We start from the raw sequence: 25,000 nt of genomic DNA, 5'->3' as shown, positions 1-25,000 counted from the left end.
GCATGCGCAATGCAGGTAAGGGGGATGGGGGGTGTTGCGTGTGCGTGCCCAGGGGGCGGGGCACATTGTATCGTGGGTGTTAGCACCTGCACACTGCTTTCAAAAAGGTTCGCCATCACCGCCCTGGTCTGTCCTTTAAATTTCCGTCTTTTGCAGCCTCAGTTGATTCGCGTGGCACGACGGATTGCCGTGCGAATCAGCTGTTTTACTCACCAGGGCTGCCGTAGAAGGTAAGGATTAGTGCTGAAAATGGCCGCGTTTGCGCAAAGCATGCGCTCGCCCAACCGGTTGTTACATCGCTTGAATCCCACCGCTGGTATTAGCATTTTGACTTCGAATTCCTAACCCGGAGGGTTTTCTTTTTTTCCTTTACTCTCCGTTGACACCAGGTGTTCTGACCAAGACTTATTGGGTCACTAACAAACACAAGTTAGTCTTTTTCTTTGTTTCAATGGCTGTGAATTTTAGTCATTCACAGCCCGTAATGAGTCTGAAAACAGTTTGTAAACAGTCCCATGGAAGTCTGCCAAAATCCTTCAGGATAAGTCTGATCAGCACCCACCTTTATCTTCCGTGAAATGCTGCCAACGACTAAACGTCCAATTAGTTATACGAGGCCAAAACCGAACACAAATTCAACATGGAGCTTCAGGTTTCCAAACCAACCAGTACGAACAAAGTTGCTTCCTGCAAAGGCCCCTGTCCCTTTGCTCCTTTTTTTATGTCTTATGGGAGGAGCCTTACTCCTGAGTCACCCGTTTTGTCTTAGCTGTTCTTGCTTTCTGGCAGCTCTATGCAAGGGCACACTGGGAACAGGCTCCCGCTGTTCATCTGCCTCGCTGCTTCCCGATTCTGGAGGCTCCGGGGTCGGTACATAACTCCCAGATGCCCTGGCACCATCTCTGTATTGGACGCAGGACCCGAGTCCTTGTTGCGGTTCGCCGGCAGCAAGGGTGGACGGCTGAGGTCTCGGAGAGTGAGGACTCGGATAAGGGGGTCTGCGTGAGAGGCAGGGGTAGGGTTAGGACCATCAGAGTGTTTGTGGAGGCTGGCAGCACTGATGAAGAAGTCCCCGAGGAGCCTGCGCACTGGGCTGCTCAAAGGAAAGAGCAGCTGCAGCAACACGGGTGACTCAGGAGTAAGGCTGCAAGGTGATGGCCCCTCTCTGAGGAGATAAAAGCCAGCTGAGAAACCGGAGTTCTTTGCAGGAAGCAAAGACGTTTTTGCACTCAAGCCTTGTGGACGTTTGGACTATCTTGGTTGGTGTTTGGTCTTTGTGTTTGGAATATTTCTTAGCCACTTTATCTGGTGTTCTTGGCAGCCTTGCACAACTTTGGCAAGGCTCCTTCTTATCAGAGACAATTAGTTTGAAAGAGCCTTTGAACCGGGAAGGAACGGAATTCGCAGAGAAGCATTAAAAGGTTTTGCTGTTACCTCCATTTCGGGTTGGTTTCCTTGGTACCAGGTTTGGGTCAGAACAGTCCTCCCCGGACTCCTAGACTGGCCTACGTTCCTCACCACCGTCCGGCTCTGCTTCCAGCTCCAAAGGCTGCCGACGGACCACACAACACCAGGATCCCATTAAGGCTGGGGCCTCTTTTGGTTGTGGGTTGGGGGTCTCAGGTGTGTGTGTGTGGGTCTCAGAAGGTATCATTTGGAGCTGGAAGGAAGGAAGGAAGCAAGCAAGCAAGCTTAAACCTGCGGCCTTTGCTGCGTTCAGTATATAAATCACACACCCACGGAGCTGAGGAAGACGCGCGCACACACACCATAGGAAGTCCACCGCATCTCTGATTTCCTTTTCTTCAACTTAATCATACCCCCGCCCGACACACACACACACACACACACACACAACAAAAGCCTTCCTTGGCTGAGCTAAACAGCCCGACTCTCTCACTAGCCAACCCCCCCCCTCCCAAAATAACATGTGGGACAAAGGTAAACGCAGACCGCAATGGAGAGCAACCACCATTTATTTCGGAAGCAATATAAGGTCGCCCGAGCCTCGGTCTCTTACCTTTCTTCTCCCGTCCCTTCAGACTCCGTCGCGAGGTTCCCGTCTGTCTCTCTCCCGTCTGTGAAATTGGACGAAATGAAAAGGCATCCGGATTTCTGCTGGGCGGTCAGCCTCCTAACCGTAAGCATCCCTTTCTTTCTGTGCGTTGGGCAGCGGCCGGGAAGGATGGGCGTGGAGGTCCTGCCTGGCCTTGAAAGAAGAGGCTGGACAACCATCGCCACCCCCGCCACCCCCCGAAATGGTATCGGGTCTCCCTGTCTGATGAGCAGAGGGTTGGACTAGAAGACCTCCGGGGTTCCTTCCAACTCTGCTTCCTATTCTGTTCTGATGCTAACCCTCGCAAGAGGGTATTTGGGGGGGGGGGCAAAGGGCTGGATTAAGTTTTATCCTCCGGCAGTGATTTTCAAACTTGGCCGCTTTAAGCGGGGTGGATTTCAACGCCAAGGCTGGCCAGGGGGATTCTGGGAGTTGAAGTCCGTCCCTCTGAAAGGAGGGCCCTAGAACAGGTTGCACCATGGGGCAGGTGGGTGGTGATCTGAATCAAAATGGAGTGAATTGGTGGAAGTGGGTTAAATTCAGGAGGGGGGTTCAGCCTCTGGTATGGGCCGTGCGGCACTCCATGCCTAGCGGTATCTTTGTCATTTCAGCTTTTCAAATTCCTTTCTTTCTTCCTTCCTTCCTTCCTTCCTTCCTTCCTTCCTTCCTTCCTTCCTTCCTTCCCTCCTGGTTTTCCTTCCTTATATCTCCTTCTTTCCTTCCTTCCTTCCTTTACTTCCTCCCTCCCCCCTCCCTCCCTCTCCTTCCTTCCTTCCTTCCTTCTTTCCTTCCTTCCTTCCTTCCTTCCTTCCTTCCTTCCCCCTCCTCCCTCCCTTCCTCCTTCCCTCCTGGTTTTCCTTCCTTATATCTCCTTTCCTTCCTTCCTTCCTTTACTTCCTCCCTCCTCCCTCCCTCCCTCCTTCCTTCTTTCCTTCCTTCCTTCCTTCCTTCCTTCCTGCCTTCTGCCTTCCTGCCTGTCTGCTTTTCCTCCCTCCCTCCCTCCCTCCCTCCTCCATTTTGTCATTCCTACACTCTCTTGTTTTCCTCCCTCCCTCCCCCTCCCTCCCTCCCTCCCTCCCTTCCTTCCTTCCTTCCTTCCTTCCTTCCTTCCTTCCTTCCTTCCTTCCTTCCCTCCCTCCTTCCTTTCACCCTCCCCGCCTTCTGCCATCCTGCCTGTCTGCTTCTCCTCCCTCCCTCCCTCCTCCATTTCTTCATTCCTTCACTATTTTCTTCCTTCCTCCCTCCCTGCCTGCCTTCTGCCTGCCTGTCTTTCTTCTCTCCCTCCCTCCTTCCTTCCTTCCTTTCACCCTCCCTGCCTTCTGCCTTCCTGTCTGTCTTTTTCTTCCTCCCTCCCTCCTCCATTTCTTCATTCCTTCACTATTTTCTTCCTCCCTCCCTCCTTCCTTCCTTCCTCCCTCCCTCCTTCCTTCACTCCTTCCCTTTTCTCTTCTTCCTTCCTCCCACCCTCCTTCCTGCCTGCCTGTCTGCCTTTCCTTCCTTCCTTCCTTCCTTCCTTCTTTTCTCCCTATTTTATCTTTTCTTTCTTTCCTTCCTTCCTCCCTATTTTGCCCTTCCTTCCCCACTTTTCCTTCCTTACTTCCCTCCCTCCTTGCTTCCTTTCTTCCTTCCTTCGTTCCTTCCTTGTTTCCTTACTTCATTCCGCCATCTCTGCCTGTCTGCCTTTCCTTCCTCCTTCCCTCCCTCCTTCCTTCATTCCTTCTTTCTTTTCTCTTCTTCCTTCCCTCCCTCCTTTCCTTCCTTCTTCCCTCCCTCCCTTCCTATTTTCTTCTCCTATTCTTTTTCTTTCCTTCCTTCCTTCTTTCTTCCTCCCTATTTTATCTTTTCTTTCTTTCCTTCCTTCTTTCTTCCCTCCCTATTTTATCTTTTCTTTCTTTCCTTCTTTCCTTCTTCCCTCCCTATTTTATCTTTCTTTCTCTCCTTCCTTCCTCCCTATTTTGCCCTTCCTTCCTTCCCTCCCTCCCTCCAATTTTGCCCTAGAGATGTTTAGACAACTCACACGCAGGATAAGGTTTCTGCTGACTTGGGCGGGTAGCATATCATTCACGGGTAGAGTTTGCTCATCGTTCGCTCCCCCCGCCCCATCCTGAAAGATTGAAACATAAATAGGTTTGGAATTTCAGCTCTGTCAACACTCACCCCAAAATTACAGTGTGGGCGCTTATCAAAGTAAACTGTGCCCTCTTTATGATTCAGTGTTAAAAAAACAACAACCCACAACTCCTAAAAATGTGGAATTCAAGAGCCGAGGTCTCCAAACGTGGCCACTTTTCCCAATGCTGATGTAACTTTGAAGAGCCACGAAACGAATGGTGGTAAGTTTGAGGGTTACCTATACCAGCATCAACTTAAAACACCGGGGTCTAACCTTTGGGGGCTCCTGTGGCGAAACGTTCGCTCACGTGCCAGCACCGAGAAGGCAATGCACACATGCTCATGCGCACGCGATTCCCCCTCCCCGCCACCCTCTTACCTGCGCTGCGCATGCACGCGACTCCCAGCTGATTTGGGGGGCCTTTTGCGGCTTCCCGGAGGCTCGAGGGAAGCCTCTGCAGCCTTTGCGGGCCGAAAAATAGGCCCGTTTGGTCACTTCTAGTATTTCCAAAAATACAGGAAGTGATGAAACAGGGCCTGTTTTTCGGCCTCCAAAGGCTGCAGAGGTTTCCCTCGAGCCTCCGGGAGGCTGAAAAAGGCCCGAAAATCATCTGGGAGGCGCGTGCGTGCGCAGTGAGGTAAGTTTGCTTGGGGTGGGTCACGTGCCATAGATTCGCCATCACGGACCTAGAACTAAGGAGAAATTTCCGAACGGTTAGAACAATTAATCAGTGGAACAGCTGATTGGATAACCATTTGTCTGAAGTGGTGTAGGGTTTCCTGCCTAGGCAGGGGGTTGGACTAGAGGACCTCCAAGGTCCCTTCCAACTCGGACATTCTGTTCTATCTTGGGATAGTTGAATTTTGATCCCTGCTCCATAGCAAGGGGTGAGACTCGGGGAGTGATCCTAACCCCTTGAAATCCCGGCATCTTCCCCAAATTTACCCTTCGCTGCAGGAGTCTCTACCCAGCATTTGAATCACAGGGTTTCTTAGCATGGCAAGTTTGCCCACGTTGGCAAGATCTGAGTCAACAGCAGTGGAAAATTACCCACGAAGAACGCGGGCTGCTAACCGGCCTTCTCACTTAACTATGAGGCAGCAGCGTGCGGCAGCTGCCGAAAAAGCCAACACCGTCCTGGGCTGCATCAACAAAGGGGTAGAATCAAGATCATGGCTAAGGCCACAGAGGGGTAGAATCAAGATCATGGCTAAGGCCACAGAGGGGTAGAATCAAGATCATGGCTAAGGCCACAGTGGGGTAGAATCAAGATCATGGCTAAGGCCACAGAGGGGTAGAATCAACATCATAGCTAAGTTTGCATCCAGGTTTTGGGTCTCCACGATGTAAAAATGATGTTGAGATTCTAGAAAAGAGTTGTTCTGACCCACGCCCTTTTCCAACAAATCAAACACCATCCAAAAAAAAAAAAACCCAGAAACCTTGTAATGCTTCTACAAAATAATTAGCTGTGTTAAGCACAAGCCTTGCCAAACTGTGCGAGACTTGCCAAAAGATAACAGACAAGAAATAATTTGCAAAATAAGAATCTTCAAATAGAAACTCAGGATACTAGAATGTCCACGAGGCTGAGTTTCAAAACGTCTTTGCCTTCTGCAGAGAAGGTTAGTTTCAGAGCTGGCTTTTATCTTCTTGAAGGAGGGGCCTTACTCCCGAGTCGCCCGTGCTGTTTTAACTGCTCTTTCCTGCGAGCGATCTTACATGCACTTGGCACAGGCTCCTCGGGAACCTCCTCATCGCTGCTGCCAGCCCCCACAATCTCTGAAGGCAGCACTCCACTCCCTGATGGTCCTGGCGCCTCACCTGAGTCCTCGCTCTCCTCAGCCGTCCACACCTGCTGCCGGCTAACCACAACAAATGTGCATAGAAGAGCAACAAAGAGGATTAGGGGACTGGAAGCTAAAACATATAAAGAATGGTTACAGGAATTGGGCAGGTCTAGTTTAATGAAAATAAGGACTAGGGGTGACATGATAGCAGCCTTCCAGTATTGGAGGGGCTTTCCCAAAGAAGAGGCAGTCAAGCTATTCTCCAAAGCACCAAAGAAGGCAGGACAAGTAGCAATGGATGGAAACGAACCAAAGAGAGAAGCAACCTGGAATTAAAGGAGGAATTTCCTAACGGTGAGGACAATTAACCAGTGGAACTACTTGCCACCAGAAGTGGTGGCTGTGCTAACACTGGAGGTTTTCGAGAAGATATTGGACAAGCATTTGTTTGAAAAGGTATGGGGTATCCCTGCTTGAGCAGAGGGTTGGACTAGAAGGTCTCTAGGGCCCCTTCCAGCTCTGCAATTCTGTTATTCATAGCTCTGATCCAAAGCCAGCGGGGAGGAGTTTGTTTAGAGAAAAAAGGCTGAAAGGCAAAGTTCATTCTTCCGCATCGAAATGGTGGCAAGTCTTAAAGGCTGCAGGACTCAGCGAGGCTCCTCTGTGGCTTGTTAGCTTGCTGAGGTTTGGCGTCAGTCGGGGAGTGCAATTCCCCCAATGTTCAGCTCAGGAATATTTGCAGGCGAGGGAAGGACCGGTTGGGGCTGAAAAGCTTGAGCATGCAGCTATGCAAAACCAAAAATCCACACATATAGACTGGGTGAAAACCAGGCTCAATAGCAGGAACTGGGAGAGGGATCTTGGAGTCTTAGTGGACAACCAGCTAAATTAGGAGCCAGCAGCCAAAAAAGCCAACACAATCCTCAGTTGCATTCACAGAGGGATGCAACTGAGATCAAGGGAGGTCCTAATACCACTCTGTAAAGCCTTAGTAAGACTACACTTAGAGTACTGCATCCAGTTTTAGGCACCATACTACAAAAAAAGAGGTTGAGACTCTAGAAAAAGTGCAGAGAAGAGCAACCAGGATGATTTTAGGGGACTGGAGGCTAAAACATACGATGAACGGTTGCAGGAACTGGGCCTGGCTAGTCTAGGGAAGAGAAGGACCAGGGGAGACAGGAGAGCATCTTCCAATGTTTGAGGAGAAAGGAGAGAGGTCAAGCTATTTTCCAAAGCAAAAGAAAGAAAAAGAAGGAAGGAAGGAAGGAAGGAAGGAAGGAAGGAAGGAAGGAAGGAAGGAAGGAAGGAAGGAAGGAAAGAAGGAAGGAAGGAAGGAATTTGAGCAAACCGTGGATAGTCAGAAGACATGTCTAGTTTAAGGAAAAGAAGGATGGGGTGATCTGATAGCAGAGTTCCAATATTTGAAGGGCTGCCCCAGAGAGGAGGAGGAAGGGGGTCAAGCTGTTTTCCAAGGCACCTGAAGGCCAGACAAGGAATAATGGATGGAAACTGACCAAGGAGAGATTTAACCTGGAAATAAGGAGGAATTTTCTGACAGTGAGAACAATCAACCCATGGAATAGAAGTTGCCTTCGGGGGTTGTGGGAGCTTCATCACTGGAGACTTTCAAGAAGAGACTGGACTGTCCTCTGTCAGAAATGTGTAGGGTCTCCCGCTTGGGTGGTGGGGTTGGACTAGATGACCTACAAGCTCCCTTCCAACTCTGATTATCTGTTATCTGCTTTTTTCAACAGGCAAGTGGGCTTTGTTTTTTCCTTGAAGAGGTTTCGCTTCGCATCCAGGAAGCATCTTCGGTTCTGACAGAATGGTGGAGAATGCATGGAAGGATTCCGCCAGAACTGAAGAAGCTTCTTGGGTGGGAAGCAAAACCTCTTCAGGGAAAAAACCAAGTCCGGTTGTTTTTTTTGGATAAAGGACTTTTTGGGACAACCCTGATGTGTTTCTGCGCGAGGCCGGCTGGGCTCTGTCCCAGGAGTTGGTGCTGGAAATAGGTCACGCTCCGGGCCTCCTCTTTTCTGGATATGGCCAGAGGGCACACCCAGAAGCGAGATTCCCAGCTGTGTCCAGAGATCACTGTTGAGCGGCTCAGTTGCAACCCCTGGGATTACATTCACGTAACACCCTAAACTTAGCTAGTGTGAAATATTGGGAGCGGGTGAGCGGGTTGGAGGCTTCTTGGGCTGTTCAAGTCTAAAGGGCTACTGTATATATTTGTTCATGCTTTGTGTCGGAAGCTCCGGAAAATGTGTTAATTAAAAACCTACGCAAAAGAAGGCAGGAGCCAAGGAAGGGAGGGAGGGGAGGGAGGGAAGGAAGGAAGGAAGGAAGGAAGGAAGGAAGGAAGGAAGGAAGGAAGGAAGGAAGGAAGGAAGGAAGGAAGGAGAAGGAGGGGGGAAGGGGAAGAAAAGAGGGATGGAGGGAGGGAAGGAAGGAAGGGGAAGACGGGAGGAAAGGGGAAGAAAAGAGGGATGGAGGGAAGGAAGGAAGGAAGGGGAAGAAGGGATGGAGGAAGGCGATTGAGGGATGAAAAGGGAAGAAAAGATGGAGGGAGGGACAGAAGGAGGAAGAGAGGGAGGGAGGAAGGAAGGAAGGGGAAGAAGGGATGGAGGGAGCGATTGAGGGATGAAAAGGGAAGAAAAGATGGAGGGAGGGACAGAAGGAGGAAGAGAGGGAGGGAGGGAAGGAAGGGGAAGAAAAGAGGGATGGAGGGAGGGAAGGAAGGAAGGGGAAGAAGGGATGGAGGGAGGCGATTGAGGGATGAAAAGGGAAGAAAAGATGGAGGGAGGGACAGAAGGAGGGAGAGAGGGAGGGAGGGAAGGAAGGGGAAGAAAAGATGGAGGGAGGGAAGGAAGGAAGGGGAAGAAGGGATGGAGGGAGGCGATTGAGGAATGAAAAGGGAAGAAAAGGGGGAGGGAGGGATGGACAGAAGGAGGAAGAGGGAGTGAGGGAGGAAGGAAGGGGAAGGAGGGAAGGAAAACATGAAGAAAAGAGGGAGGGAAGGAAGGCTCTTAGTTGGATCAAATACATCACTTGGAGCACCCATTTGCAAGCTTCAAGGAAACACAGAAACACAGACAGGTGGAGAGGACCTCGGAGGTCATCTAGTCCAGCCCCCTGCCCCCAAAAGGAGACCTTACACCACCTTCTCTTTATAACATAACCTTTTCAGAGGTCTGGAGTCCTTTGATTCTGCTGTATGAGGAAAAGGAATCACTCTGCGCCGCCGTGCATTGGACAGTGGAATGAATCACAGTTTCTGTAGAAAACAGAATTATTTTTACTTGCGTTCATTCCCTGCTGTATCCTTTCCCTCCTAACCTTACGGTGGTAATGCAAAAATAGAATCACAAGCTTTTGTCTGCTCTGTTATTTTTAGGCCCTGTGTTGGCACCCAGCGTGGGCTCAGGCCTGCGGGGACCGAGAGTATCGGGGTGCGGACGGCCGCTGTCTCCTGTGCGAATCCTGCCCAGCCGGAGAAGAGCCTGACAGAGTGAGTAAATTGTCTCTGTTCTGACCCAAGCTTCATCAAACGTAAGGAAACACAAGCTTGTTTGAAAAGCAAAAACCTATTTTATTGCAACGCTGGGAATTATTTTCATTCCCAGCCAGAACTAATCTTAAACAGTCCCTCCCCCAAGATAAGCACACACCTTTCAGTGCTGTGGCATGCGGCCAAAAACAGAAGTATCCAATTAACTATAAAAGAAACCCACCGATGTACAAGAAAAAACAACAACCAAAGTACACAGAGCTACAAGCAGGACTCGGCACCGATCGAACGGCTTTGCTTCCTGCAAAGGTTTCGTCACCTTGGCCTGACTGTTATCCCTTAGGGGAGGGGCAATCACCTCCCAGCCTTACTCCCAAGTCGCCCCTTTTGTTTCAGCTGCTCTCACCTTCTAGCAGCTCTGCGCACACACATACTGGGAACAGGCTCCCGCTGTTCCTCTGCCTCGCTGCTGCCAGATTCCGGAGTCTCCGGAGTCAGCACCCCACTCCCAGATGGTCCTGGCCCCATCTCTGCATCGGACGCAGGACCCTCATCCGAGTCCTCTCCAGACTCCCTGACCGGTCCCCTTTCTTCCTCACTGCCGACTCCGCTGCTGTCTGCACCGGCTGCTGACCAACCACAACAGGATCGCCATTCACACAGCATCACGTTTTCCGTGTAGTGGTCCATGTGTGAACTCAGTAAATGGGTCTGATTGACCAAACTGGTGTTTCTCGACTTTGGGCCCTTGACGATTTGTGGACTTCGGCTCCCAGAATTCATGCTGGCTGGAGAATTCTGGGAGTTCCTTCAATACCCAAATGAAGCAGAAGGGAGAGGGAAGGGAAGGGAAGGAAGGAAGGAAGGAAGGAAGGAAGGAAGGGGAGGGAAAGGAAGGGAAGGAAGGAAGGGAGAGAGGGGAAGGAGAGAAGGGGAAGGGAAGGAAACGAAAGGAAGGGAAGGGAGAACAGAAGGAAGAAGGAAAGAAAGGGAAGGGAAGGAAAAAGGAAAGGGACGGGAAGGAAGGAAGGGAAGGAAAGGAAGGAAGGAAGGAAGGAAGGAAGGAAGGAAGGAAGGAAGGAAGGAAGGAAGGAAGGAAGGAAAGGAGAGGTATTCATGACAATGCTACCATCGTCGTTGGTTTAGAGTGGGAGGATATTTGCTATCTGTAATAATGAAACTGGCACCAAACACTAAAAGGGCGAGCCACTTGTATGTAAACAGAGAGTAAACCCAGCGGTGGGATTCAGCTGGTTCGCATCTGTTTACTAGAATTGTTCGTCAACCGTTTGCTCAGTTTGGCGAACGGGCGGAAGCCTCACCCCTCTCCCTTCTAGCACTGATGATGTTACCGAGTTGAGTAATAAGACGCCTGCAAGAAAACAACCAAGCCAAAATTAAATCGTGATCCTCGAGCCAAACTTCAAAAAACTTCCAAGGATTTATTAGAGGCGACGTACTGGCACTGCCCTGTTGGACGCCAACTCTGGCCTACGTCATTTACAGTTCCCTATGACCCTGTTTTCCCCCCTCCCCTCTCTCCTGGGTGTGTCATTAATCAGATTCTCCAACTGAGCACCTTCACAGGCTGGGTGTCATCAATCACGTTCTCCAATTCAGTACATTCCCGGGGAAAAGCTCTGGTAGTTTAGTTACAGCCTTTTAAAGTGAAGAGTTGGAATGTACTTTCACTTCCAAACTACTGCACTGCTCTTCCAGATATCCTTCCTGTGCCCCCTTATTATAGCAACTACTAAAACAGGCATAGGAATGTTTTATGAGTTGACGCCTTCTCCTCCTCCTCTCTCGGTAAACCCCTTCCCTTCTAGTACTGATGATGTTACCTAGTTGGGTCTGGAAACATCTGCACGAGAACAGCCAATCTCAGAGAGCGCCAAGAACCCCGCAATACTTAAACCTAATTCCCAAAAGGGGTTGGAAGGTATTCCAGGATAAACACGAATATCATTCCTTTAAGCAGCATTTTTGGTTTCGTTTTCCCCACAGAAATGTGGTTATGGTTCAGGATTGAGAATGGCCTGCAAGCCCTGTTCGGCTGGTTTCTTCTCTTCCACCTCCGACCTGGAATTCTGCTCACTGCATACTTCTTGCGAGGCCAAGAACAGAGTCCGTATCCGCGTCGGAACAGCGACTGCAGACGCCTTGTGCGGCGTCTGTTTACCCGGGTAAGTCTTCACCGGCACTTTCCCATTCTGATTCTCTTGCAAGGGGTGTCTTCTCCTGTCTCCAAGCAACCCCAGGCCAGGAAATGTCTCTTTTGAGAAATACAGAAGGCTGTTCTGCTCCTGTCGGAAACTGACTCGGAAGAGGAAGCAGAACAGCCGACAGGGAGCGGGAGTGTGGCTCCGTGGGCTGTGGAAGAAACTGGGGGAAGGGCAAAGTCCGGCTGGGCAGAGCAGGGAAGTGGTAGAACAAGGGAGAGGGAGTTCAGAAGATGACCCAGGCCCACCCCCTCTTCATCCTAGGGCACGCAGGGAGGAACGGAGAAGGGAGCAGCGTGGGTTGCATGGCTTACGGGGAAGGAAAGGGCCCTGATTCCCTTCATTAGGCACACCTGGGAAGAGAGTTTAAAAGAGATGCAATCTGAGAGCGGCAGCTGCTGGGAACCAACGTGGGTTTGTCTGGTATTATCGTGGCTTATCTGTGCTCCTGGCATCTTCCCAACTGTGTGAGTTTTGCCGTGCTTTGAAGTCTGAAGTTCCTGCTCCCGCTGTGCCGAACTAATTACTTCGGTTTGGTTTGTTTGGATTTTAAATTACAGTTTGTGTGTGCCTTGTTTTGGACCGAATTTTCTACAGTCAAAGGCTGTTCCTGGGAGGGTAACCTGGACATTGGGGCCAAAGTTGGAGTTAATAAAGCGACTGTTATTGCTTATCTGACTGTGTTGCCTTTGTGCCACGCCCCTTTGGGTCATCACAAAGGCTGTGTAGAACCAGTGGACACCTGGTCAGGGATAGATAGATCTTCACCAAGGGAAACTACTGGGCAGATGTTCCGGTCTCTGAATTTTGATTTTGTTCAGTTTAGAGCAGGGATGTCCAGCCTTGGCCGTTTTAGGACCTGCGGCCTTCAATTCCAAAATTCCTCAGCTAGCCCTTTGGAAGTCCGCAGGTCTTAAAATGGCTAAGGTTGGACATCCCTGGTTTGGAGCATTTCTCTTCCAGGTGCGCTCCAGAGTCCAATCTGGAGGCTGTGAAAAAAACTAGACAAATATCAGTGGCAGCTGTAGGATGTCAAATCAAGTCTTATCTGTAGCATACGTGCCCAGTGTGCTGGACTTGGTTTGAATCGAATTTGGTTATTATTGGTTGTTATTAGATGTGGTTGAGCTTGGTTGGGATTGAGCTTGGCTGGAATCAAGCTTGGTTGTGGTTGAGCTTTCTTAAATTGTATCATCGGTTATTTGCTGTGGGTTATGTTTGTGGCTGAATCAATCCTGTTGGGTTTATGTAGAGTCCAGTCAAGCTATCCTCCAAAGCCCCTGAAGAGGCAGGAAAAAGGAGCAATGGGTGGAAACTCATCAAGGAGAGAAGCAACTTGGAATTAAAGGAGAAACTTCCTGACAGTGAGAACAATTAATCGGCGGAACAAGTTGCCTCCAGAAGTTGTTGGTGCTCCAGCACTGAAAGTTTTTAAGAAGATGTTGGATAGCCCTTTGTCTGAAGTGGTGTAGGGTTTCCTGCCTAGGCAGGGGGCTGGACTAGAAGACCTCCAAGGTCCCTTCCAACTCTGTTATTCTACTCTATTCTATTCTCCAGTATGTTGTGTGAATGCAGAAAAGTGGATTAATTCAGTAATCAAATTAAAGGCATTGTGCAGGGCATATTCTGAGAATCTCAGGCAGGGATCTTCCCAGTCCGTCCTGAGAATGAAACATGATACTTGGGGAACTTTTTGCAATATGTATGCATGTATATGTATGTTTGTGTATGTATGTATGTATGTATGTATGTGGATCTTTGGTTATTCGGGTTTTCTCCCGCGTAAGATTGGAAGTATCTAGGTGACGTTTTGATGAAGTCTCATTCATCATCTTCAGGCTTGTGTCTTCAGCTTTGTACTTAGTACTCTGAGAAGCACAAAGCCGAAGACACAAGCCTGAAGATGATGAATGAGACTTCATCGAAACGTTGCCTAGATACCCGCGAGAACCTCAGAAAACAAGTTTGTATGTATGTATATATATATGTATATGTATATATATACATATGTATGTATGATAGATGATTGAGAGAGAGAGATTTTCTTAGTTACATGTCAACTCTTTCCTAAAATTCAAGTTTACCAAGTACAGGTAATCCTTGACTTATGACCACAACTGTTGCTACATGAGACACTTGCTAAGAGAGGTTTGCCTCATTTTGCAACCTTTCTTGCCACAGTCATTAAGTGAACCGCTTGCTGTTGTGAAGTTAGTAGCACCGTTGTTAAGTGAACCTGGCTTCCCCATGGACTTTGCTTGCCAGAAGCAAGCAAAAGGGGATCCTATAACCCTGGGATAGTTCAACGGTCGTAAATACGAGACAGTTGCCAAGCATCGAAATTTTGATCAGGTGAACATGGGAAGGATGCGACGGTCGTAAGTGCAAAAAAAAACATCATAAATCTTTTTTTTTTTAGTGTTTGTAAGTTTAGGTGGTCCCTAAACAAATAGTTGTAAGTTGAGGATCACCTATAGGCCTCTTCCAAGACACAAAAGGAAATGGAAATGACCTCCAGCGTCCTGCTCAGCTCCAAATCCTTGAAAAAGTCACACGAGGTTTTTGTGGGAAATTGAAAAACTTAATCTCACGATCCCTGGCTGAAGAAAGGAAGGGCAAAAAATAGTGGCAATTATTTCAGATTTTGCGTTACGTTTCACAAGAACGGTCAGAGGTCTATGTTTTCTAATGGATTTTGAAGAATAAAAATAAAAGCAAATACAAAAAAAAATATCGAAAGTTTTCTCAAGTTACAAGAGATAGAATGAAAACCGGGGATACAAAGATAGTAACGCCAATTGAGGGTAAGTGGATTAAGAACCATCCTATCATATTTTCAGATTTCATTTAACTGTTCGGGGTTCTGGCCTTGGAGAAAGGCTGTGCATGTGCAGGTCCGAAATACAGATAGTCCTCAACTTAAATGACCTCAGTTGAGCCCAAAACTTCCATGGCTAAGCCAGGCAATTGTTAAAGGAATAGAACCCCCATTTTACAATCCTTCTTCCCACCGTTGTGAATCGCTGCAGTTAACAGATAACAGACCATCAGAGGTGGAAGGGACCTTATAGGTCATCTAGTCCAACCCCCTGCCCAAGCAGGAGACCCTACACCATTTCTGACAGCGGGGAATCCAGTCTCTTCTTGAAAGCTTCCAGGGATGAAGCTCCCACAACTTCCGGAGGGCAACTTCTGTTCTGTTGATTGTTCTCACTGTCAGAAAGTTTCTCCTTATTTCCAGGTTGAATCTCTCCTTGATCAGTTTCCATCCATTATTCCTTGTCTGGCCTTCAAGTGCTTTAGAAAATAGCTTGACCCCTTCCTCCTCTCTGGGGCAGCCCCTCAAATATTGGAAGATGCTCTCCTGTCTCCCCTGGTCCTTCTCCTCCCTAGACTAGCCAAGCCCAGTTCCTGCAACTGTTCGCTGTATGTTTTAGTCTCCAGTCTCCTAATCATCCTGGTTTCTCTTCTCTGCCCTTTTTCTAGAGTCTCAACATCCTTTTTTATAGTGACCAAAACTGGATGCAGTACTCCAGGTGTGGCCTTACTAAGGCTTTACAGAGTGGTATTAGTGCCTCCCTTGATCTCAATTGTATCCCTCTGTTAATGCAACTTAGGATTGCGTTGGCTTTTTGGGTGGCTGCTGCACACGGCTGGCTCCTATTTAGCTGGTTGTCCACCAAGACTCCAAGATCCCTCTGACAGTTCCTGCTATTGAGCCTAGTTTCACCCAGTCTATATGTGTCCTTTTGGGTTTTTCTTGCCTAAGTGTAGGACTTTACTTTCCTCTACACTGAATTTCATTTTGTTAGGTTCGGCCCAGTGTTCTAGTTTGTCAGGATCCATCTGGATCTTGAGCCTATCTTCTTGGGTGTTGATCCTCTAGCAACTGACCCAGTTTACGACTGTCCCAACTTGCGACTGAAATGAAGACTCCCCAAATAGACATTGATAATAAAGAGGTTGCGGGTCGTAGGGAGATGCACCCGCACAAAACCTAGTTTTTGCAGCCCATCCTGTTGATGTTATTGGGAAACAACGAACGAGCCAGGATTCGTAAACCAAGATTGCAAGTTAATAACTCCTCTTTGGTGGGGCGGCCCATATAAGAAAAGCTCTCAATTGAAGGAAGAACGATTTAAGTTAGACCGGTGTCCCTATCTGCAAGTGGAAACGAAGTATAAAAAAAGATATGGAAGAATTTGGCACAGACATAAGCCCTCAACAGCTCGACAAAATCTTATTAGGACCAGAAGAAAAATGTATATCCAGAATTTATAACTACCTTCTAAAATTTGATACAGAGGAGGAGATAGTAAAACAGACAATGATAGCATGGATGAAAAATTTTGGATATAATATTTAATTAGAGGATTGGGAAAGACTTTGGAAGAGAAATTATAAATTAACAATGGTTGCCCTGTATAGGGAAAACCTTTATAAAATGTTCTATCGTTGGCATCTAGCACCATTGGCCAAGATCTATCCAAATTTGAGTCCAATATGTTGGAAGTGTAAACCAACAATGGGTACCTTCTTTCATATGTGAGGGTTGTGCCCCAAAGCCAAAAAATTCTGGAATAAAATAAAAATAAAGGAAAAAAATAGAATTCAAACCAGAAATGTTTTTATTAGGATAATTAGAGGCGAATATAAAAAAGAAATTGAATGTCTCACAATACCTATTCTGACAGCGGCGAGAATAACCTTGGCTCAGAATTGGAAAGTGGAGGGTAATCCCGCAGACAATATGTTAATTAGAAAAATTATGGATTGTGCGGAAATGAATGAGCTTACTATGGGAGTTGCAAGAGAAGGAAAAAAGAGAATTCTATACGGTCTGGAAGAATTTATATACTTGGATAGATAGTAGGAATAATAGATAATATATAATGTAAATATGAGTAATGTATATATGTATATAGCTATGAATAATAGAAAAACCCGATGCTACAATGTGTTGCAAAAACTGTAAACATGATTTGTGTGGGGGTTTTTTTAATTGTAAAACTTTCATAAAATCTATTTAAAAAGACAAAAAAAAGAATAGCTCGCAAACCTGAAAACCGCTGAGATCTGTTTAAATTTGGGGCGTCGGTGTTGATTTAATGAGCGCGCTCCTTTGTCCCCCTGCGGGTTCAAAGCTTGGCAGCCTCCGTGGAAAAGACACATGAGGCTCGATGGATCTTGCAGGAATTTTGTTAGAAGGAATTAAGAGCGAGCAACTTCCCGTGAGTCACGCCAAAAACTTGCTTGAACTCAGGCCGGCTGGTGTAATCCAAGCCAGGTTTGATTTCCAAAGGATTCGCAATTCGCAGGTAGTCCTCAATTTGCAGCCGTTCATTTAGTGACAGACGTTTTCTAAAGGCCGTGGAAAAAAAAAACAGCTTCTGAACCGTTTCAAGAGGGTTGTGCCCCATTTCCCATTTTTGCCATTTACGGGGGTTTTTTTGTTAAATGAACCGCCGCAGTCCTTAAAGCAAACCAGTGTGGTTGTTGAAGCGAATCCTGGCTTCTTCCATCGACGTTGCTCCGAAGACAGTGCAGCCACCCTAAATACATGCCAGCTATCGTGCTTTCTTCACCTAAAAGTAGCCTTTGATTTAGAACGGTTCATTTAGTGACCGAAGTTGCAACGGCGATGGGAAAAAAAGCGATTTATGGCCAGTTTTCACACTTACGACCATTGAAACATCTCCATGGTTCAGTGATCAAAATTCAGACCCCTTGGCAAGGGACTCATATTTAGTTTTAACTTTTTGTTTGAAAAAGTTTTTTATTTTTTATAATGTGCAACATAATAAATAAAACCATATTTTAGTTATATAGTGTGTCAGTTTGGTATATGTATGTATGTATGTATGTATGTATGTGTGTATATATATATATATATATATATATATATATATATATATATATATATATATAGTATATAATGTTCACAATATTTACAATCGTATCCTCCTAATTTTACATTCATATTATATTCTAATCAACATTCCATATCATATTATCTCATTATTACTCTATTATTTAGATTTTAGTTTCATTTCCAGGCTGTCTTTAAAAGTAAAACTCAATTCTTATTAAATGATATTCATAGTGTAACTTATTTAAAAATAATCAATTATAATATATCATTACTATTATAATAATATTCAATTTGTTACTCTTCTATCTAACCATTGATAAAATAAATCTCGAATCATATAATACTCCATTTCTTCTTGATCTCTAATTTCTAATGTCAATCTACTCATTTTTGCCCATTCCATTATTTTCTTAATCACCTCTTCTTCCTCTGGAATTTTCTCATTTTTCCAATTCTAGCCGCAGTTAAATAACATGAGTAATCAAATATATGATTTCCTTACTATAACCTTCAGGTAAAATCCCTAATGAAAATGTCTCTTTTTTTAAGTCTCTATGCTGTTTTATCGTTTTATTCAAATCATGTGTGTATTTTAGTCCAATAAGGCAATTGACTCGTATTTATGATGGACACCGTGTTGTTAAATGAAGTAAAACTCACTTAACAACCAACTTGCTCAGCAGCAGAAATTTCTGTTTCAACTGTGGTCGTAAGTTGAGAACTATCTGTATCTTCGGCAATTTTGGGCACATGCCACGGAGGAAGGGAGGCTGTGTTTTTTTTTCGCCAACTTTTTCTGAAAACTTGATGGTGGGTGAAACAGTTGAGGGGGCTTTTATACAGGCAGTCCTCAACTTATGACCACAATTGAGCCCAGAAATTACGGTCATGAAGTCGTGCTGGATGTTAAGCAGATCTTTGTGGGACTGTCCCCTATTTGATGATCATTTTGGGGGGGGGGCAATCATTAAGCGAACCCATTGTGCAGTGGGATTTGGTTTTTTTGCTGGGGACTGGAAGCAAACCTCAATTTCCAGCCAGAAAATTGTGGCAGTGTGTCACGTGGAACAGACACGTGAGAATTGCAGCCTCTGGCTAGGATACTCCAGGGTGCAAAAGGTTTAGATACTTTGCGTGAGTCACTCCCAAAACTTGGCTGAACTCACTTTCTCAGGATAGAGAAACTAGACACGACCTTAGTCATAATCTCCGCTGCTGACTCCAGAGCCAAATCGGGCTGACGAAGCAAAATTCCCCCCTTGTGATTGTGTCTCCTGAACTGGATCCAGGTGCACCACTCACCTGGTCCTAAATAAAGCACTCTCTGCAATTAGAACTTGTAGTAATTTTATTTAATTATTTGCTGTTACAAGGAAGCTCGGTCCCCAGAAAGGGATAATTTACAATGCAGCTAGTCCTTGATGGAGATAGGAAACGAGGCCATTGTTAAAGGGGGCCCACCCAATTTTATGACCAAGGGAGGGAGGGAGGGAGGAAGGAAGAGAGAGAGAGAGAGAGACGGAGGGAGGGAGGGGGGGAGAGAGATGGATAGAAGGTAGATACGAGAGATAGATAGATAGATGAAGATAGATAGATAGATAGATAGATAGATAGATAGATAGATAGATAGATAGATAGATAGATAGATAGATATGATTGATAGAGATAGATAGATAGATAGATAGATAGATAGATAGATGATTGATAGAGATAGATAGATATAGATACCACAGATAGATGGATGGATGGATGGATGGATGGATGGATGGATGGATGGATGGATGGATGGATGGATAGATAGATAGATAGATAGATAGATAGATAGATAGATAGATGATAGATAGATAGATGATTGATAGAGATAGATAGATATAGATACCACAGATGGATGGATGGATGGATGGATGGATGGATAGATAGATAGATAGATAGATAGATAGATAGATAGGAAGATAGACAGACAGATAGATGATAGATAGATAGCTGATTGATAGAGATAGATAGAGATAGATGCCACAGATAGATGGATGGATGGATGGATAGATAGATAGATAGATAGATAGATAGATAGATAGATAGATAGATAGATAGATGAAATAGATGATTGATAGAGATAGATATAGATGCCACAGATAGATAGATAGATAGATAGATAGAGATGAAGATAGAGAGATAGATAGAAATAGATAGCATAGAGATGAAGATAGAAGATAGGTAGATAGATATATGAAGATAGATTAGAGATAGATGAAGATAAAAGATAGATCTTCATAGAGAGATCATATAAAGATAGAAATAGATGATAGAGATGAAGATAGAATATGGATGGATGGATGGATGGATGGATGGATGGATAGATAGATAGATAGATAGATAGATAGATAGATAGACAGACAGACAGACAGACAGACAGACAGACAGACAGACAGACAGACAGATAGATAGATAGATAGATAGATAGATAGATGATTGATAGATATAGATAGATAGAAGACAGGTAGAAATATAAAAATAGAAATAGATGATAGATGAAAATAGATAGATAGATAGATAGATAGATAGATAGATAGACAGACAGATAGATAGATGAAGATAGATGACAGATTGAGAGAGACAAAAGATAGACAGACAGATTTATCAATAAGTTTAGTCTGCCATTTAGACCCCCCCACCTTTCCCCAGAATGCAAGAGGGAGGGGCTCCCTGTCGCTTTTCTCTCAGCTGAGGCCGTCATCGAAACGTCCCTTTGCTCATCCTGATGGACGTTTTGACATTCTGCCATTTCTTTTCTAGCCCAAGTTTTTTTTTTTCTTACCTCTCCTCATTCTGCTTCTTGCAGGTACTACAGTCCTGACGGGGAGACGGATACGAGGAGTAGCTGCCTCCCTTGCCTGTCTGCCCCCCGGGGGTCACCTGAATGCCAAGGTGAGAACAAAGCAGGGGAGGAGGCTGCCCTGGCCGGATTCCAAGAGACAAGGACCTCTTTAGTGTCCTGAGCATGCAAAGTCCTGTGGGATGTGATAACCGTGTGCCGTCAGAATTAGCCCTTTTCAAGCACAGGTAGTCCTCAGCTTATGACCACAATTGAGCTCAAAATGTCCCTTGCTAAGCAAAACGGTTGTTAAGTGAGATTTTCTCCGTTTTATGACCTTTAGTAATGACCCCAAGGGGCGTGGCACAAAGGCAACACAGTCAGATAAACAAGAAGAGTCGCTTCATTATCTCCAACTTTGCCCCCAATGTCCTGGTTACCTTCTGGGCTGGAGAAAAACTCTCCTAGGTACAGACTTTGGCTGCAGAAAATTAAGTCCAAAACATGGTCAACGCAAACTGTAACTTAAAATCCAAACAAGCCACATTGAAGGAAATTAGTCTGACAGGACAGGAGCACGAATTCCAGACGTGAAGGCATGGCAGTAATTCAACACGGTTATTAATAATGGATAAATAATTTGAAATATGTACCTAATATTATATTTTATACACACACACACACACACACACACACACATATAAACTAAAAAAAAGACAGCGAAGTCTTCTCGATGACCTTTTCAAGTCTTCTTCTCCCGACTCTTCTCGAAGGCTCCGGAAAACGTCCAGCCCGCCTGACCCGAAACGCCGAGCCCCACCCAAGACACGGAGAAAAGTTGACACTGAATGGCACCCGGGATGGGAAGCCGGATGAGAGCGCTACGCAGTACGCGGTGCTGGCCATCGTCCCCGTCTTCTGCATTATGGGTCTGCTTGGCATCCTTTTCTGCAACCTGCTGATGAAAAAGGGGTACCACTGCATGGCCCAGAAGGAGACGGATGAGGAGGCCGCTAAATCAGACCGAACCGGTGAGGGGAGGGGATACCTCTTGTGTGAAGTGTGAGCTCTCTTGGACAACCCTGGCAATGTGTTCTGACCTAGGCTGCCTTAGAAAGCATAAGACACAATCTTCGTTCCGGCAAAACCATTTTTTATTTCCACGGCTGTGAATTACATTCATTCGCGGCCTGCAAGGCTTCACAAACGGTCTTCCAGGGGAATGTTTACAAACACCCACCTTATCGCCCTGATAGAGATGAAGACATGAAGATTAGATGGATGGATGGATGATAGATAGAGATGAAGTTAGAAGATAGAGATAGATAGATAGATAGATAGATAGATAGATAGATAGATAGATAGATAGATAGATAGATAGATAGATAGATAGATAATTAGCTAGCTATGGATAGAGAGATAGATAGAAGATAGTTAGAAGATAGATAGATAGATAGATAGATAGATAGATAGATAGATAGATAGATAGATAGATAGATAGATAGATAGATAGATAGATAGATAGATAGATAGATAGATAGATAGATAGATAGATAGATAGATAATTAGCTAGCTATGGATAGAGAGATAGAAGATAGATAGATAGATAGATAGATAGATAGATAGATAGATAGATAGATAGATAGATAATTAGCTAGCTATGGATAGAGATAGATAGAAGATAGTTAGAAGATAGATAGATAGATAGATAGATAGATAGATAGATAGATAGATAATTAGCTAGCTATGGATAGAGAGATAGAAGATAGATAGATAGATAGATAGATAGATAGATAGATAGATAGATAGATAGATAGATAGATAAAGAAAGATAGATGGATAGATAGATAGATAGATATAGATAGATGATAGAGATAGACAGATGATAGAGATGAAGATATAGACAGATGATAGAGATGAAGATAGAGATAGGCAGATGATAGAGATGAAGGTAGAGATAGGCAGATGATAGAGATGAAGATAGAGATAGGCAGATGTAGAAATGAAGATAGAGATAGCATAGCATAGCATAGCATAGCATAGCATAGCATAGCATAGAGATAAAGATAGAATTCTTTATTAGCCAAGTGTGATTGGACACACAAGGTATTTGCCTTGGTGCAAATGCTCTCAGTGTACATTAAAAAAAGAAACATTCGTCAAGAATCATCAGGTACAACACTTAATGATAGTCATAGGCTACAATAAGCAATCGAATCATACTAGGAAACAGTCCATATAAATCATAAGGATACAAGCAACAAAATTAAGTCATACAGTCATAAGGGGGAGGAGATGAGTGAAAGAAAGGATGGGAGGATTAATAGTAATAATAGTGCAGACTTTGTAAATAGTTGGACAGTGTTGAGGGAATTAGTTGTTTAGCAGAGTGATGGCATTTGGGGGAAAAACTCTCCTTGTATCTAGTTGTTCTGGTGTGCAGTGCTCTATAGTGTCATTTTGAGGGTAGAAGTTGGAACAGTTTATGTCCAGGGTGTGAGGGGGCTGTAGATGTTTTCACAGCCCTCTTTTTGACTCGTGCAGTATATACAGGTCCTCCATGGAAGGCAGGTTGGCAGCCATTGTTTTTTCTGCCATCCTAATTCCTCTCTGGAGTCGGTGTCTGTCCTGTTGGGTTGCAGAACCAAACCAGACAGTGATAGAGGTGCAGAGGACAGACTCAAAGACAACACTGTTTTGGTTAACTCTCACTGAGCAAAATTAGTTTGAGTCTTGAACGCCCCAAAACTGTTGGGTATCCTTTGAGGTTTCAGACACAAATATGCCAGAGGTCCTTCCTAAGGTCTCCTGATTGAGCAGGGGGTCGGACTAGAAGACCTCCAAGGTCCCTTCCAACTCTTGTTACTCTTTGATTAGATCCACAACTGGCCCTGTGGAACTGCAGGGGCTTCTCTAGGTTAGCTTTCCCTGGCTGACTTCAGCCCAGATGTCCAGCTTCCGGAACCTATTGGCACCAGACAACAAATGAGCGTCGCAATAGCGCCATCTCCTGTCTCTGAAATGCAATATCAATAGTCCTTGACTTGCAATCATTTGTTTAGTGACCGCTCAAAGTTAGAACAGCACCAAACAAAATGGCCTTTGTGCAGGACTAGAACTCACTGTCTCCTAGTGATTGGCTTAAAGTTGGCTTTCATCTCTTAACGCAGTACTGGAACTCACTATTGCCTGGTGATTGGCCCAAAGTCATCCAGCTGGCTTTTGTCCCTAACGCGGGACTAGAACTCTCTGTCTCCTAGTGTTTGGCCCAAAGTCACCTAGTCAACTTTCATGACTAAGGCAGAACTAGAACTCCCAGTCTCCTGGCAATTGGCCCAAAGTCACCCAGCTGGCTTTCATGCCTAAAGCGAGACTAGAAATCACCATCTCCAGGTGACTGGCCCAAAGTCACCCAGCCAGTTGTCATACCTAAGACTGAATTAGAACTCACTTTTGCCTGATGATTGGCCCAGAGTCACCAGGTGGCTTTCATGCCTAAGGTGGGACTAGAACTCGCCATCTCCTGGTGATTGGCCCAAAGTCACCCAGCTGGCTTTCATGCCTAAGGCGGGACTAGAACTCCCCGTCTCCTGGTGATTGGCCCAAAGTCATCCAACCAACTTTTGTGCCTAAGGCGGGACTAGAACTCACTGTCTCCTGGTGATTGGCCCAGCATTACCCAGTTGGCTTTCATGCCTAAACTGGGATTAGAACTCACAGCTGCTTTCCAGCCTGGTGCCTTCACCACTAGACCAAGCCGCTTTTCAAAAATTTGAGGCTCTTAACTATGTTAAACTTCCATTTTTAGGGAACAGTTCGGGCCATAAGATGGAAGACATGAACGAGGATACGATCGGAGTCCTGGTGCGGCTGATCACGGAGAAAAAAGGTGACGGTCTCCTTCAGAGAACAGATAACCGATAATCAGAGTTGGAAGGTACCTTGTAGGTCATCTAGTCCAACCACCCCCCCGCAAGCGGGAGAACCTACGCCATTTCTGACAGATGGGAGTCCAATCTCCTCTTGAAAGCCTCCAGGGATGAAGCTCCCACAACTTCTGAAGGCAACTTCTGTTCCATGGGTGGATTGTTCTCACTGTCAGAAAATTCCTCCTTATTTCCAGGTTGAATCTCTCCTTGGTCAGTTTCCATCCATGATTCCTTGTCTGGCCTTCGGGTGTTTTAGAAAATAGCTTGACCCCCCTCTCCTCCTCTCTGGGGCAGCCCCTCAAATATTGGAAGACCGTTATCATGTCTCCCCTGGTCCTTCTCTTCCCTAGACTAGCCAGGCCCAGTTCCTGCAACCGTTCGTTGTATGTTTTAACCTCCAGTCCCCTCATCATCCTGGTTGCTCTTCTCTGCACTTTTTCTAGAGTCTCAACATCTTTTTTATAGTGTGGTGACCAAAACTGGATGCAGTACTCTAGGTGTGGCCTTACCAAGGCTTTATAGAGTGGAATCAGTACCTCCCTCGATCTCGATGCATCCCTCTGTTAATGCAACTTAGGATTGCATTGGCTTTTTTGGCTGCTGCTGCTGCACACAGCTGGCTCCTGTTTAGCTGGTTGTCCACTAAGACTCCAAGAATGAATGAATGAATGAATGAATGAATGAATGAATGA

The 25,000-nt window shown here is 45.7% G+C and overlaps 1 protein-coding gene across 1 annotated transcript in view; it reads left to right on the top strand.

The window, feature by feature from the left end:
* The first annotated feature begins 1,833 nt into the window (after positions 1–1,833).
* Positions 1,834–25,000, top strand: part of RELT (RELT TNF receptor) — a 33,194-nt gene continuing 10,027 nt past the window's right edge. The window contains exons 1-6 of the mRNA XM_087936898.1: positions 1,834–2,140; positions 9,360–9,473; positions 11,481–11,659; positions 20,407–20,492; positions 21,153–21,410; positions 24,188–24,268. Coding sequence (XP_087793024.1) covers positions 1,958–2,140; positions 9,360–9,473; positions 11,481–11,659; positions 20,407–20,492; positions 21,153–21,410; positions 24,188–24,268 — 901 coding nt within the window. The 5' untranslated portion in view covers positions 1,834–1,957. The remainder of the gene's footprint in view (positions 2,141–9,359; positions 9,474–11,480; positions 11,660–20,406; positions 20,493–21,152; positions 21,411–24,187; positions 24,269–25,000) is intronic.

The sequence above is a fragment of the Pseudonaja textilis genome, chromosome 7, assembly GCF_049901715.1.
Source record: "Pseudonaja textilis isolate UNSWEBS1 chromosome 7, rPseTex1.2, whole genome shotgun sequence".
Taxonomy (NCBI): Eukaryota; Metazoa; Chordata; class Lepidosauria; order Squamata; family Elapidae; genus Pseudonaja; species Pseudonaja textilis.
This window is presented reverse-complemented; position numbering and strand designations above follow the sequence as displayed.